Source organism: Caloenas nicobarica, chromosome 8 (assembly GCF_036013445.1).
Source record: "Caloenas nicobarica isolate bCalNic1 chromosome 8, bCalNic1.hap1, whole genome shotgun sequence".
In the NCBI taxonomy this organism is placed as follows: Eukaryota; Metazoa; Chordata; class Aves; order Columbiformes; family Columbidae; genus Caloenas; species Caloenas nicobarica.
In genome coordinates, this window is record NC_088252.1 from 3,125,731 (window position 1) to 3,141,150 (window position 15,420).

Here is a 15,420-nt window from a genome sequence, read left to right on the forward strand (position 1 = left end):
ACACCTCGCTCTCCAGCGGTGACCGACTGTTGTCCCACGCCTTTGCTTTATTTTGTTTTATTTCAAGGCAAGCAGCACGAGTAAAGCACCGTCATCCCCGCAGGGCTAACGCTGCTCTGTGCAGGTACCAAACACGGACACCCCAATGGACGGCGCTGCCATGAACTTAAAATACACCCCTTCGGTTTAAGCAAAATACTGATTTAATGCTCCTGAAACCACCGCTGACAGACGCGTTTGCTGATGGCACCGAACTGGGAGGAAGGGCTGACACCCCGGAGGCTGCGCTGCCATCCAGAGACCCAGACAGGCTGGACTGGGCAGAGAAGAACCTGATGAAGTTCAACAAGGGCAAGCGCAGGGTCCTGCACCTGGGGAGGAACAACCCCAGGCACCAGCACAGGTTGGGGGGACCTGCTGGCAAGCGGCTCTGCAGAGCAGGACCTGGGAGTTCTGGTGGACAACAGGGTGACCATGAGCCACCAAGGAGCCCTTGTGGCCAAGAGGCCAGCGGTACCTGGGGTGCATGAAGAAAAGTGTGACCGGCAGGTCAAGGGAGGTTGGAGGTTGTTCCTCCCCCTCTGCTCTGCCCTGGTGAGGCCACATCTGGAGTTGTGTCCAGTTCTGGGCTCCCCAGTTTAAGAAGGACAAGGAATTACTGGAGAGAGTCCAGCAGAGGGACACAAAGATGCTGAGGGGTCTGGAGCTTCTTTCTGATGAGGAGACACTGAGAGAGCTGGGGCTGTTGAGCTGGAGAAGAGAAGCTGAGAGGGATCTGATCAATGGGATCAATATCTCCGGGTGGGTGTCAGAGGATGGACCAGACTCTGCTCAGTGCTGCCCAAGGCCAGGGTGAGGGGCAACGGGCACAGACTGAAACACAGGAGGCTCCATCGGAACATGGGGAGAAACTTCTTTGCTGGGAGGTGCCAGAGCCTGGACCAGGCTGCCCAGAGCGGGTGTGGAGTCTCCTTCTCTGAGACATTCAAACCCGCCTGGCCCGACCTGTGTGATCTGCTCTGGTGACCCTGCGTGAGCAGGGGGGTTGCACTGGGGGGTCTCCAGAGGTCCCTTCAACCCAACCAGCCTGGAATCCCGCTCCACGGCTGCTCCCACAACCATCTGACACACCAGCAGCAATTATTTTCCTTCACTTAAATGCGTTTCCTGTATAGTGAGAGTTGAGATAACGCTCTGCACACCCCTGCATTTGTGCTGTTAAACAAGCAGCGAGGCAGTGAGCTGAACAGCTCGGTACCTCTTTTATTAATAACTCCGGATTTTTTTCGCTGCCGAGGTCACTCCCAGCGCCGTTTGCCACACAGACTCAAGAAGTGGCAGCAACGTGCTCCAGCAATAAAAATAAAAATGCCAGACAGCAGCGAACGGCGAAGTGAAGACAGCGATTCGACTGACGGCTTTAAACGTCGTGGAGCTCCAGCAGTGCAGATTTGCAGGTGCCGGCTCCTGGAACAGCCCGAGGGGACTCCAGCTCCTGTTTCTATTAACTTTGACACTCATGAGAAGAGACAAGCTGGAGGCCGCTTGGCTGCCTTCTTTCTCCCTCCCAGCCCCAGAGCACAAAGATGAATTTATCAACCGAAAAGGAAGCTGAACAGTGTTCTCGCAGCTTTCGCTGATTTAAAGATACCATGGCTTTTTTTTTTTTTAATGACACTTTTCAATGGTTTCATCTCAATCCTTCGCTGGCGTTACAGCACAGCCAGTGACACACACAAAGCCCTAAGGAAGGGTGGAAGGATGTAGTCACAGAAAGTACCACCGTGCTTATTGAATCACTGAGAATTCAAGCTCAGAAACAGCAGTTTTCCCCGTCGGCTGCTTGTAATGGAAAGGGCAGAAGGAGAGGTCTGTATTTATAAAGCTTTATAAAGTCCTTGGTCCTCCGAGCGGGTCCTGTGGCTGTAAAAGCTAAATCTCTGCCCGCTGCAGAATGAGGTGTTGGCTGCGGGGTCTGCCCCCCGTCCTCGAGCTCTTCTCCTTCTCCAGCGGGACCAAGGAGACAATACGGGGATAAATCGGCTGGAGTTTGGGGCCTCTCGCTGCTCCCCAGGGGCAGCAGGAACCCCGAGGGTCCCCAAAATGCTCTGAGCAGCACAGGGCGCCAAGGAAAAGGGACAGCGGGATCGGAGAGCGCTTCTGCTCACATTTAGACTAGCTCAACCAAGCGCTAGCGAAGCAAACCTACCTTGCGGCAAACATCTGAGCTCGCTCGTCAGCCTCCGCGGCGGTGACGCAGCCGCGCGGGATGATCCCCCGGAGATTATCTCCCCGAGGCACAGCGCTGCCTTTCCCTTTGCACGGGGAGCGCAATCGGATTTAGGAGATATTTTCTGGTTTGCTTGGGCTATTTCCAGCTTGCATTTCCGCAGCGTGGATGTGCATTCGTGGGAGTCCTGACCACGCTCTCCACAGCGGTATTCCTGCCAGGTTTTCTACAAACCACTTGTGCACCTACAGGAGCCGTCTCACACGTGCTACGTCATCTCCGGGTACAATCGTTCCCTCAGAAATCTCAGGTTGTGCAAAGAATGCTTAGATGTGACTCGGGTTCGAGCGTGACTGTCCTCTCTGTGCTCATCTCCGTCTGCTCTTTCAGCGGCAAGGTGAGCCTGTGCCCAGGGAAAAAGGTTTTTATTATTATTTCTTATCATCCGATCCCCTTCCAGCACGGCTCTGGGTAGCACCCAGGGGCGCAGCAGGACGGCACTGGGAACTTACTGGAAAGCTGCTCGAGAATCTGGACCGTCACCCTTGGCAGCAGAGACGTCGTTAATGCCAGTTCACTAATTAGTTTTGAGCTGGCTCGCTCCCTCGCGTGGTTTCTGCAAGACGAGGCACGGGAGCTGTCAGGTCGGCTCTGAACCTGCAAACGCATTGGAATCCGAGGGCGCCGCTGGAAAATAAACATCTTTTCATAACTTTCAGAAGTGCGGATTTTTTCACAGGCTGCAATTCATTACGCCAAAGAATTAGCAACCCCTGAGTGAGCATCCCTATTTGCCTTTTACATCATAAAGATCTGTTTGTCAAAATAACCATTTTTCCTCATCTTGCATTACTCATGGGAGTGGATTTTTCCTTTACTCAAATGTGATATCTATTAGTCATCCAAAGCTGTTCGTCGGGGTTGCTCAGCAGCCTGGAACAGCACAAGATAAAAAAACCTCCCATTTTTCAACGTTTTACAAATTCCATTAGCATGTAATTCACTCATTTGGTACGACAGCTGATCAGGAACAGAAAAATCCCAGTGAAAACGTATCAAATATACGAGGTGACTTCCATTCCATCAATCCTGAAAGAAAGTATGTTGATGGATTTATTAAAGAAATATTATATGTAACATCTGCCACTGGACAGAGTGAAAGTGTCGTTCTGGGAGCTATTAGAGCAGCTCCTTGTCACAAAACAGCATTTTCTTCTCAGGACTTTTCACTTACGCGTTGTTCTTAGTCTTTAATCGTCACTTAAATGTTCTTAATCTTTGTTCTTCCATGACACTGACCTCCTAATGGGGGATAGGAAGGAGGGGATGGAGCAGTAAAACTGGGCTGGAAGGGACAATTACCCTAATCCTGTGGTTTGTTTTGGTTTTTTCTTCAGGAAGAAGGCATGAGGGGGCTTTCTGACCCACCTTGAGCCGCATGTTCTGCCCTTTTTGCAAGTTTTTTGGTCTCTTTACAAGGGAGACACCCACCATTCCGATCCCTTCGGGATGAATCTCACAGCATCGCACGCTCTGCAGAAAGAAGCGTAATATTTTACTTCGATTATACGCCAATCAGCAGGATCATAATTCCCAGGTAAATGCATGCGTACAACAAAGGGAACTGACAATAACGGGCTCTGCAGAGCACTCTGAATGCTGAAAATTGCTCCTTATTTTGGTATTTCAGCTGTAATCAGGGACTGGCTCAGTCGACATGGCCAAGCACTAAAATCTGAACTGTAACAGCGCCGTTTCTATCTTGTTTTAATGACAGCGTATAAAAGAAAGGGAAGAAATACCCATAGAGCTGCTGTATGGGAGCGAAGAGGAGCCTGAAGAAAGAATCTTCCATGTGGCCCTTCCCTCTTCGAATACGTGTACCCAACTGGCTATGTGGACAGCAAGCTGCTGCAGTGAGGTTACCTTTTAATAACAGAGCAATTTGCTAAATAAATAACTTCCGAGTTCTTGATTTAATGCTTTCTGTGTTAGCTTGACATGATAGGGAGGTAATTTTAAGCTGCTGTTCATCGAAGCGGCCCAGTTTGATTTCCTTTCGCTGTGGGCGGTTAAGAATTTGTATTTGTTGGGTTGGAGAGATCTTGGCTGTCGTGCAATCCCCCGTCCGGGTCACATCACCGAGCCCACGCGATGGCCCAGGGTGGCTTCAGGAATGCTTTGCCGTGGTGTCCGTACAGCTCTCCGGTGAAACTGTGCTCGTGCAGGTGGGATCGTGCCACAAAATCTACGGTAGCAAGCGGGAGCTTTCCTGCAAGTCCCCTCCAAGCTGTTTTTCCAGAATTTCTCCTGTCAGCTCGGTGCGAACAGCAGCCCAGGAGCTGCTCATCTCCGGCAGCATCTTGTAAACACCAGCGTTCCTCTTGGCTGGCTCTGCAGAGGGATAAATCCCAAAGAGAGGTACCGAGCCGCCAAAGGAGCCTGCGTAGCTCCGTGGGGACACCTCCGTCTCCGTGACGAGAAGGTTTTGTTAATTAGTTCTTACCAAACCACGGCACTTCCTACCAACATCTAAACAGTGATCCCACCGTCACTTCAGCTCCTGCTGCCGTTTGGCTCCCTCCGATCTGCTTCACTAATTCTTTTTCTTTTCTTCAGGAAGGAGGAAGGCAGGGAGGGACCTTTTTGACCCACCTTGAGCTGCATATTCTGCCCTTTTTGCAAGTTTTCTGGTGTCTTTACAAGGCATGGACCCGCCATCCCGATCCCTTCAGGATGAGCCTCACAGCATCACACGCTTTTCTCTCCAGGCTGCTACTTCAATGCACTTTACACATCTATATGCATTATTTAAGGTCTCTCCTTTTCAAAAGACCGGGGAGGAGGTTTGCCTGAGATTATTATTGATACTGCTTGCTGTATTAAACTGGGAAACACATAGAAAAACATCAGGAAACTCCGCATTAACCTCTTATTTTGGACTTTATTAACCACACCTCTTCTCCAGGCCTTTTCATTCCAGCTGCCCCAGTTCAACCAGTGAGGTTAAACCCCCGGAGATACGAAACGGAGACAAATCATCGCAATTTTACCTGGAGGAGGATTGGCCTTGGGGCTCCTGGTGCTGGTGCAGTCAGCAGCGCTACCTATAATTCTATGTATTAATACAGAAGGTGGTGTAAAAATATGTATAAATGTACATTTTATTTATGTACATTTTATTTATGTACACTTCATATATAGGTAGATATAAGGGTATATAGATAGATATTCAAGGGTATAAGCTTATATACTTGAAGAGAAGCCGCCAAATTAATGTACACTGTGATTAAGTTACAAAAGACGTACCCATCATTAACCAATTTACATGACCAGTGCTTTCTGACCACCTGCAAAACGAGGGGATATTTTTCAAGTTTTAGATCCTTCTCCGTGACAAGAGGGAGATAGAAGATTAAGTCATAACATTGCTTAGAAGCAGAGCGCTTAGTTTATATTTGACTAATAATTAATAGATGTACTGTAAGTAAGAAACTAAGTGATTATAACTAACATAATCAATTACTTCTTAGTATAGATGTATGTCAAAATAGTATAGGTGTACATCAAAATCTTCAAAAATTGTAATGCATATGTAATAATTATGTGAATATAAGCGTCCAGTGTTTGGAGCACTTATGGAGGATGATCCCAGCGCTGATAAAATAAAGAATGACGCTTAACAGTACAATTGACTCTGCTGTTATTTCTCCATTTCATACGCATGTGTAAAGTTAGATATAAACGTGTCTCCATAAAGGCGTTGCTACACCCATGTGTAGATATAAATACACATCCATGGAGGCGTTGCTATGCGTACAAAACACTCTCTAACAAGATGCAATTAAACGAATGATAACAATTACAAGTAAATATGAAGGAATTAAATAAAACCCGCCGCTCAGGGAGGCTCAGGGCGGCAGCCGGACGCAGGGCGGGCAGAGCCGGGGGCCGGGCGGCAGCACCCCGCGCCGGGCAAGGGAAGGCCGGGGAAGGAAAGGCCGCTGCTCCGCCGAGCTCCGGGGCCCGGGCCCGGCCCGCCCCGGCCGGGAGGAGCCTGCGCGGGCGGCGGGTTCCGCCCCCGGCCCGGCCCGGCCATGAGGCTGACGCGGGCGGCCGTGCTGGCCCGGGCCAAGGCCGCCGCGCTCGATGGCGTCCGCCGCCTCAACTGCTGGTGGGCGCCGGCGGGGAGCGGCCCGGGGCCGGGCGGGAGGGCCGGGCGGGCCTGGGGGCGTTGGGCCTGGGGGGCGTTGGGCCTGGGGGGCGTTGGGCCTGGGGACACAGGCAGGGCTGGGGACAGGCAGGGCTGGGACACAGGCAGGTTTGGGGGTTATGGGGGACAGGCAGGGCTGGGATATGGGGGACAGGGCTGAATGAGGGGACAGGCGGGGCTGGGATATGGGGGACAGGGCTGAATGAGGGGACAGGCAGGGCTGGGATATGGGGCACAGGCAGGGCTGGGACACAGGCAGGTTTGGGGGTTATGTGGGACAGGCAGGGCTGGGATATGGGGGACAGGGCTGGGATATGGGGGACAGGGCTGAATGAGGGGACAGGCAGGGCTGGGATATGGGGGACAGGGCTGGGATATGGGGGACAGGGCTGAATGAGGGGACGGGCAGGGCTGGGACACAGGCAGGTTTGGGGGTTATGGGGGACAGGCAGGGCTGGGATATGGGGCACAGGCAGGGCTGGGACACAGGCAGGTTTGGGGGTTATGGGGCACAGGCAGGGCTGGGACACAGGCAGGTTTGGGGGTTATGGGGGACAGGCAGGGCTGGGATATGGGGGACAGGGCTGAATGAGGGGACAGGCAGGGCTGGGATATGGGCGACAGGCAGGGCTGGGACATGGGGGACAGGTAGGGCTGAATGAGGGGACGGGCAGGGCTGGGCTGAAGTGACAGGCAAGGCTTGGGACACAGGCAGGGCTGGGGTGTGGGGGGCAAGCAGGGCTGGGATATGGGGGACAGGCAGGGCTGGGGGCACAGGCAGGGCTGGGATATGGAGGACAAGCAGGGCTGAATGAGGGGACAGGCAAGGCTGGGATAATGGGGATCAAGCAGGGCTGGGGTGAAGGGACAGGTAGGGCTAGGTGAGGGGACAGATGGGTTTTGGGGGACAGACAGGGCTGGGTGAGTGTCAGGCAGGCCTGGGTCAGCGTGGGGGGGACAGGCAGGGTCAGGATGAGGGGACTGGCAGGGTCAGGGTTGGGGGGGACAGGCAGCCTGGGGGTGGCACAACAAGACCCACATGGGCCATGTCAGAGCAGCTTTGGTGGGGACAGGCTGGAGGCGGTGGGGGTGTGGGGCCGGGGCTGTGTGGGGACAGCAGGGGGGCTCCCGGTGAACCCCCCATGCTCCCAGTGACCCCCGCTCTCCTCCCGCAGGGGCAGCCACCTGACGGATGTAAGTACCGTGCCACCCGCTCCATCCCGCCGGGACCAGCCCCACGGCTCCGGCTGCCATCGCGGAGCCCCAGCCCCTACCAGAGCGGAGCCTCAGTGGGGAGGGGACGGGTTATGGGGTTGTTGGGGGGTGGAGGAGGGCGCAGGCCTGGCTTTAGGCTGGCCCGCTGCCAGCGAGCTGCAGTGCTTTTCGGGGCTGATTAGCACCTCATATGAAAAAATTACAAAAAAAGGGGGAGTTTGCTGTCATTTGTGGAGAATGCCTAGAATTCCTCTCCAAGTCCCAGCACAGACCCATGGAGAGCAGCACCCTGAGTCCCACCCCATCTGTCTGGGACTTTGGGTGATACCCTCCCGCTAGGAGAAGGCTGTCTGGGGTAAGAGGGATCCCTTCATGCGTGCGATGGCTGGAAAACCATCTCGGAGCCTGTGGAGTTGCTGGAGCAGAAGAGTGACGTGACGCTGGCTGGTGTCTGCGCTTCCCCTCCTGCTGACTCTGCACTGGCTGCGGCAGCAAATCTCTCTGGTGCTGTTGAGCCTGGGCTAGACTGAAGCCAACCTAAATTCCTGGTCTTGTTTGTGATTTATATTGCTTTTATTTATATTGGGTTTTTTTTCCTGGGAGTGCTAACTTGCTGTTTTGTCTCTTCCTGCCCAGATATCAATATGCCGGGATTTGCCCAACATTGAGGTGATCACATTCAGGTGAATGTCAGGTCATGGGTTTTGGAGAGGGCGGGGGAAATGTCCTTTCTCTTGTGTCTTAATGTCTTGCCCTGCGTTTCTTACCACCTTTCTGTAGTTGTGTCTGAGCTGCCCGGCTCCTCATGCCTGATCCCTCAAGTGGCAGACACACAGACATGATTATTCTTCTCCTGGCTCCTCTGCACCTTTTCTTTTGCTCCTCGAGAAAATAATCCCTGTTTTCAGAAGGGTTAAAACCTCTTTGGATTGTTGCTCTCTAAGTCCTGTCCCGGGGTTTGGATGGGATCTTCTGGGTCTCCATGTAGGGCCAGTTTGCTTGTTGAAATGCTTCTTGGAGCTCACACAGATTTTAATTTCTCTAAGCCCCTGCCCAGCACACCCATCCTTCACCTGTCCTGGGGATCTCGCAGAGCCAATGTGTCTGGAAATTTGAGTTTTTTCCCTTGGGAACCTTATCTGTGTTCTCCTTCAGTGAGTGAGAAACTGCTACAGAAAAGGCTGCGAATGTTTGGGGGAAGCAAAGGCTTCAGCAGAGTGGAGAGCCTCCTTTTTTAAAATTACTTCTGCTGTTTAAATATATTTTTGTTCTGTGCAAAGCCCCCAAACGCCCCTGTGCTGGGGTGAGGCTCCTCGGTGAAGCCGTTGCAGGGCAGGGGGCTGGAAAAGCGCTGTGCTCCCCCCCTCGCCGGGCCCTGACCCTCCCATCTCTCTTCAGCGTGAACGGCATCTCGGACCTCGAGCCGTTGCATCAGTGCCAGAACCTGAGCGAACTCTACCTGAGGAAGAACAACATAGCCAGCCTACATGAGCTCTTCTACCTCAAGAACCTGCCCCGGCTGAGGGTGCTGTGGCTGTCGGAAAACCCCTGTTGTGGGTCGGACCCCCACCGCTACCGCATGACGGTGCTGCGGAACCTCCCCAGCCTGCAGAAGCTGGATAACCAAGGTGGGCAGGGGGAACTGGGACCCAGCAACGTGCTGGTTCCTCGTGTTAAGGTGTCATTTGACTCCTCCTTGAGTCAGGACCTGTTAGGTTGAGTGTCTCCTCTGTGAGATTCATCACTTCTAAGTGGTTTTCTCCCTTCCCTGCAGCGCCCGAGTTTGTGTTAGCTGAGAGAGCCTCATTATAGCCAAGACAGTACCACTAATTAGTGGTTTTTGAGAGCTCTCTCCTTTGCTGTGGCAAAACAAAGATTCTGTGATTGGATCTGCTGTTGTAAGGGAAAAAAAAAAAATGAGAAGCTTATCTGCCTGGTGACAGCAATTTGGTGGCTTTTGGAGCCTTCTCCAGAGACAAGACATGGCAAAGCGTGTTTGCATCTCTCCCCGATATCTCTCCCACTTTGACAGGTTGGTGAGAGCAGCCAGCATTCTCCTGTGCGGGTTTTACTGCAGGAGGAGCAAAAGGCCGGTACAAAGGATGATTTTTGGAGCCAACCCCTGCGATGTAGCCCTGCAGCAGCAGTACCTGCCCTGTTACAGGTGCCGTCTTCTTCCTGGGCTGCTGGAGTTTGCTGCAGCGGGGTTTCCTTTTTGGCTTTTGCAGCTGTGACAGAGGAAGAACTGTCCCAGGCGCTGGTTGATGGTGAGGAGATCACAGCCCCGCCAGCCAGGAGGAGCGTGGAGAACGGCTGCCCTGAGTCCACGGGGTCCGGCGCTGCTGAATCCACAACGGAGACCACGAGTGAACTGCTGAACTTGAGCCTGGAGGAGACCAAGTGAGAGCTTGCTCGTGAGCTGGTGGGATTTTGGGCCTGAACTCGTGTGTAGCCAGACAGGACCCTGCCAGCCGACCCTGATGTTCTGGGGGCTGGGCCTGCAGCTGGGGCAAATTCCCATTGTTCCAGTTGCTGTGCTGGTTTAGTAGCGCTGGTTCTGGATCTGCCAAACGGGCTCTTCTGTAGGTGGGGACTTAACTCTGCAGCACATAAGCTGTGCGGAGATGGACCCTCTTGGGAGTGTGAGCTCAGCCCGGCTTCTGTGACACTCTTTGGTGCATGTCCTGTGCTGGGGCAGTGACCGTCCCTGTGCTGGGCACTGGGGAGGCCAAACTGCGAACCCTGGGGGCAGTTTTGGGCCCCTCACACCAAGAAAGGCCTTGAGGTGCTGGAGCGAGTTGAGAGAAGGGAACGGAGCTGGTGAGGGGCTGGAGCACAAGTGTGATGGGAGTGGCTGAGGGAGCTGGGGGTTCAGCTGGAGAACAGGAGCTGAGGGGAGACCTTCTGATCTCTGACCTGCCTGAAAGGAGCTTGGAGCCAGGGGGGTCGGGCTCTGCTCCCCAGGAACAAGCGCCAGGACCAGAGGAAACGGCCTCAAGTTGCGCCAGGGGAGGTTGAGGTTGGATCTGGGGAACAATTTCTTCCCCAAAGGGCTGTGGGGCATTGGAACAGGCTGCCCAGGGCAGTGCTGGAGTCGCCATCCCTGGAGGGGTTGGACAGACGGACATGAGGTTCTCAGGGACATGGGGCAGTGCTGAGGGTGGGGGAACGGTTGGACTCGATGATCTTGAGGGTCTTTTCCAACCAAAATGGTTTGTGATTCTCCATCAGCGTGGCAGCACATGCTGTTCAAGCACGTATTTACAGGGCCTGCAGTCCCAGTTAGCACTGGGCACAAGAATCTGTGGAGCTCCCGGTGGAGCCGGGAGCAGGCTCCTTGTGTCAGCCAGTTCATGTTTTATAGCTGTGAGGCTCCTGCCACACGTGAGAGTTTTGCTCAAGCTGCTGTGGTCTGTAGGTGGTGATGGTGAATAGATGCGCCTGGAGTTCTTCAGCGAGGTACTTCCTGCATGGTTGCCCGTGATTAGAAAGGGTTGGCCTGGCAGAGTAAGGTTCTCCCAGCGGGTCAGGATAACATCTGCTTTTCCTCCTCTTCTTTAGCAAAATTCGAGAGGAGCTTGGTATGAAGCCTGTTCCCAGGGATAAATTTTCCTCATTTTCACCTCGAGAGACAGACTGCAACCGAAAGAACAGAGTGAGTATGGTTTAAAGACCAAATTGCATTTTATCATGTGGGCCCCACAATTTCAGAGGGTTACAAAGGTCCTTGGAAGGTCCTCTCCAGAGGAGAGCAACCAAGCTGGTGACAGGGCTGGAAGGAATGAGGACTCTGGGGTTGTCTAGTTTGGAGAAGAGGAGGCTGAGGGGTGACCTCCTGGCTCTGCAGCTTCCTGAGGGAGTGGAGAGGCAGGCGCTGAGCTCTGAGATCCAGGGACAAGATGCACAGGAATGGTTCAGAGCTGAGCCGGGGAGGTTCAGACTGGACACGAGGAAGCGTTTCTGTGCCAAGAGGGTGTCAGACAGAACAGGCTTCTAGAGAGGTGGTCAGTGTCCCAAACCTGTCAGACAACACTGTTAAAAATGTTTGAACTTTTGGTCAGCCCTGGAGTGGTGAGGCAGTTGGACTAGAGATCATTGTAGGTCCCTTCCAGCTGAAATATTCCATCTTTAAGACATCATGCAATGTAAAGAAACCCTGCTGGAGTTTGTCCTCTTGATCTGTCTGCTCATGTGTGTCCCTTCCCTGGGCTTGTGCTAAGAACACGTAGCTGGGAGCAGCTGAAATGCAGGCAACAGGCTGGTGGGAAGGCGACTGAGCTTGGGTGGTTCCTCAGACCTCTCCATGGTGTAGCCTTGAGTGAGAATCATAGATCGTGGCTGTTCAGCTGGGAATTGGTGTCTCCTGGGCTCAGTGCCATCCCTTTAGTTTCTGATTTCTCTTTTGCCTGTGATCTCTCTTTCGTTGATGTTGTAAACGTACTCAAATGTATCTGCTTTGCAGCACCATGAGCAGAAGTGCAGGCTCGGGCCTTTGGGAAAAGAAGATATTAAACAAGGGGAGGTTCAGGTTGGACGTGAGGAAAAGCTTCCCCTAGAAGGACAGTTATTTAGAGAGGCTGCAGAATCTCTCCCTGAAGTTTTTCAAGACATGGTCTGGAGTCTTCTGTCAGTGGGAGGCTGGGCTGAGATCTTCGAGAGTTCCTTCCAGCTCATGGTTTTGTGGTTCTACCAGCTCTTGCGATTCCCCAGCTCAGAGGGTTCCTGCCCTTTCCCATCCTACACACAGTCAGGCTGGAGGGAGAGGGCGGCTGCTCCTGAATGTGCTTTTCCTTGCAGAATCCAGTTGGGAGGGTGGCTGGGGGCCAGAGGCGTGTGGGCAGCCCGTGTGGGACTGGGTGGACTGGTTTGCCCTGCATTCCAGTTCACACACCAGTCCCTGCCCACGTTTGCCCCGAGGGCTTCCAGGATCTGTCCTTGGAGCTGCAGTTGGTAGAATTCCTAGAAAGAACAGTTCTTTGAAAACCAAATATCCTTTTCCACACTGGTGTTAATGTGTTTTGTATAAAGCAGTGTCTGTCTCATCCCAACAGAACAATGTCCTCAACGCCATCCTGCTTCTCGTGAAGGAACTGGATGCGGAGGGGCTGGAGATGGTCCAGCAGACGGTGGGGAGGAGGCTCCAGGCCTTTCGGAAGAAGGAGCTGCAGGAGGAGTGACGGTGCCTGTGACAAACCTCCCCGGAGCCCCGCAAGGGGCTGGCACGGGGAGTGCTGGCTGTCCCTGCAGCTCCTGACGTGGCCCCTGGCTCTGCATGGGGATCTGCCTCTCGGGAGCTTTCCCGCTTGCGTAGCTCCGTTAATGTGTGTATCTCCTGTCACTGGGGCTGTTTGATGGGAGCTGCGGGGGAACGGGCAAAGCAGAAGGGAGCAGGGCTGCGGGGAGAGGTGCTGCCGCACTCTGCGATCGAACAGACATGGCAAAGCCGCTGACGGCCAGAAATGTCACCGCTTGCCGGAGGCTCCCTCAGCCTAACCCTCCACCAGCCTCTGTTTGTGTGTAGCAGGCTCTGCAGGCAGCTTCCACCACAAAGATTTGGTTTGTTTTGTGAATTCTTGTCGAGGAGACGCCGCCTGAAGTGATCGCCAAGAACTGTCTGGTGCTGATTGCGAAGGTCAATGTCAAATTCTTAATTTATCTTCAACCCTTGACTTCCGCTGGTCCTTGTTAGTGCATGCAGCATCTGTTGGGTGGCCCAGAGAGCAGCTCAGTGCAGCTGCGGTGAAACAAACGCCTCTCCCAGCTACTGAATGCTCAGCTGGGCTCTCACCCCCATGTGCCCCTGCAGGCGTTAGAGCAGCTTAAAAAAACTTCACATCTGAATAAAAAGCCCCCGTGCGTTTTGCAGTTAGGAGAAAACACGGCGAGCGTTACTGTCCGGTTTGCACAGGTATTGGGGGTAGTGTTTAACTGGAAAAGCTGCATTTACTAAGATTTTATAGAGCTGTTAAACACCAAATCAACCGTTGTGACATGCCAAATAAAACCAGCTATCCCTCGAGGACGCGTACGTTGTGGCTGGGGTTCAGCAAACTGACTCTGGGCATTTATTGCTCCATTACGTCTGCTTCAGGGCTTATATTGTTGGCCCCGCGGAGCAGGAGGAGGCTGGGGCCCCTGCATCCTCCCGCTTCACCAGATCTGTGAAACGGCTCCTCACCCCCTCCGCTGCTGTTGACCGTGCCCAGGGCTGCTTTTCAAAAGCACTGTGTGATTTTTGGGAGCCTCTTTTTTGCAGCCACAAGTCCCTGCTGAGCGCAGGAAGCAGAAGCGCTGCTGAGCAAATCTTGCTTGTGCAGAGCCTGCCTGGGCAGGACGACGGCACCTGGGACGTGGGACAGGAGCCTTCGGTGCTGTGGGGCTGTGCAGGGCAGCGTGGCCTTTCTGTGTCCCCATAAGTGTCCCCGTCACGCTGCCAGGAACGCTCCTTGGGGATGGTGACAGTCCTGTGTCCGCAACCTTGGTCACTTGACTGTGGTGGGAGCTGGACCCTCATCGCTTGAGTGAAGAGTTGTGATGCCTTTAACTCCCCAAGTGACCTTGTTCTTCTGCCTTAAATGCAGCTGCATTCACACAGCCGCTGTGATTTATAGTGTCGCAGACTTCCCTCAACAGCCAGGGCCCAAGGGACCCGTCATCACGTTTGCATTGTGCTGCACTGAGTCCCCTCCCAGGCTGTCCCTGCAGCGGCAGAAGTCACTCCTGTCCATGCTGGGGCTGCTGTTTGGGCTGGACCCCCCACAAGCTTTGCTGGGAGGACGATTGAGCGTCACCGTTTGTCACCGGGGCTGGTTTGTGGCGCGATGGCCGTGGCCTGAGGCTGCTCTGGCACCCGCTGCACAAGTCGGGCTGTTAATCCCCGGCTGACAGCACGTTGTCCCCGGCAGAACTCGCTGCCTACGTGCCGCGCTCATCACACTTGGCCAGTGCTGGTGCTGCCGCTGCCAGGCGGGGTGACCTGCAGCATCCCGGGGGGAGCTGGTCCCTTCGGCTCCGGCATCGTCACCGGGGAGCTGGCAGCCTGCCCGGCGCTGCGGTCACGGCTTTTTGCTCTGCCCTTCCTTTCGGGGACTAGGCTGGATGTGCCACCACATCCCCTCCTGCTCCTCCCGGCAGGACGGGGTGGTTGTCCCCATGGGCTGTGCCTGTTGCTGTCACCCCAACAACTTGGCACTCCAGGCTTGTTTTTTGGGAGGGGAAACGAGGTGTTAGGGCTGCGGTGAGCCCATGGGCAGAGTGTGGGGACATGCCTGTCCCCATTCACACTCTAAATCTGGCTGTGGGTCCGTGCCAGCCTCCCCCACAGTGCTGCCGAGCCCACTAGGCTGGAGAAAACCTGACCTGGAGAGCTGAACGTCCAAGGACGAGGCTCCACGTGAACTAAGGCACAATCGCGGGGCTGTTCGGCATGACCGGCTTTCGTCCTGACCTGCCTCAGCGGGAGATATCGACCGGCAAGAGCAAACACTTCCCGGCCGTGGAAAATGCCGGCCGGCGTGGATCCGGCACAACCGGCTTTCAAAGCGCCCTCAGGGACTCGGAGGTGAGTCAGGTGTGTGTGGGGTTCGTGACTGATGGGGGGGTCCTGTTTGGGGATCCTTGAAAGCTGCACACGGATGGTGGAAGAGCCCAATTCCCATTCTGCTCCCCCAGAGCAGATAAAATGCCTGGGAACAGCAGTGATGCTGCCTCCATCTAGCAGGGAAAATACAATAATTCTCATCTTCATCCAGAGCCTAAAACA

General features: G+C 54.1%; 1 protein-coding gene across 1 annotated transcript; it reads left to right on the top strand.

Annotated features, from left to right (window-relative positions):
- Positions 1-6,288: 6,288 nt before the first annotated feature.
- Positions 6,289-13,680, top strand: CFAP410 (cilia and flagella associated protein 410). Its single transcript, XM_065640022.1, has 7 exons — positions 6,289-6,404; positions 7,619-7,637; positions 8,295-8,341; positions 9,057-9,286; positions 9,887-10,058; positions 11,220-11,313; positions 12,710-13,680. Exons 1-7 carry the CDS (start codon positions 6,328-6,330, stop codon positions 12,833-12,835), a joined length of 765 nt encoding a protein of 254 aa, XP_065496094.1. The 5' UTR covers positions 6,289-6,327; the 3' UTR covers positions 12,836-13,680.
- Positions 13,681-15,420: the final 1,740 nt, after the last annotated feature.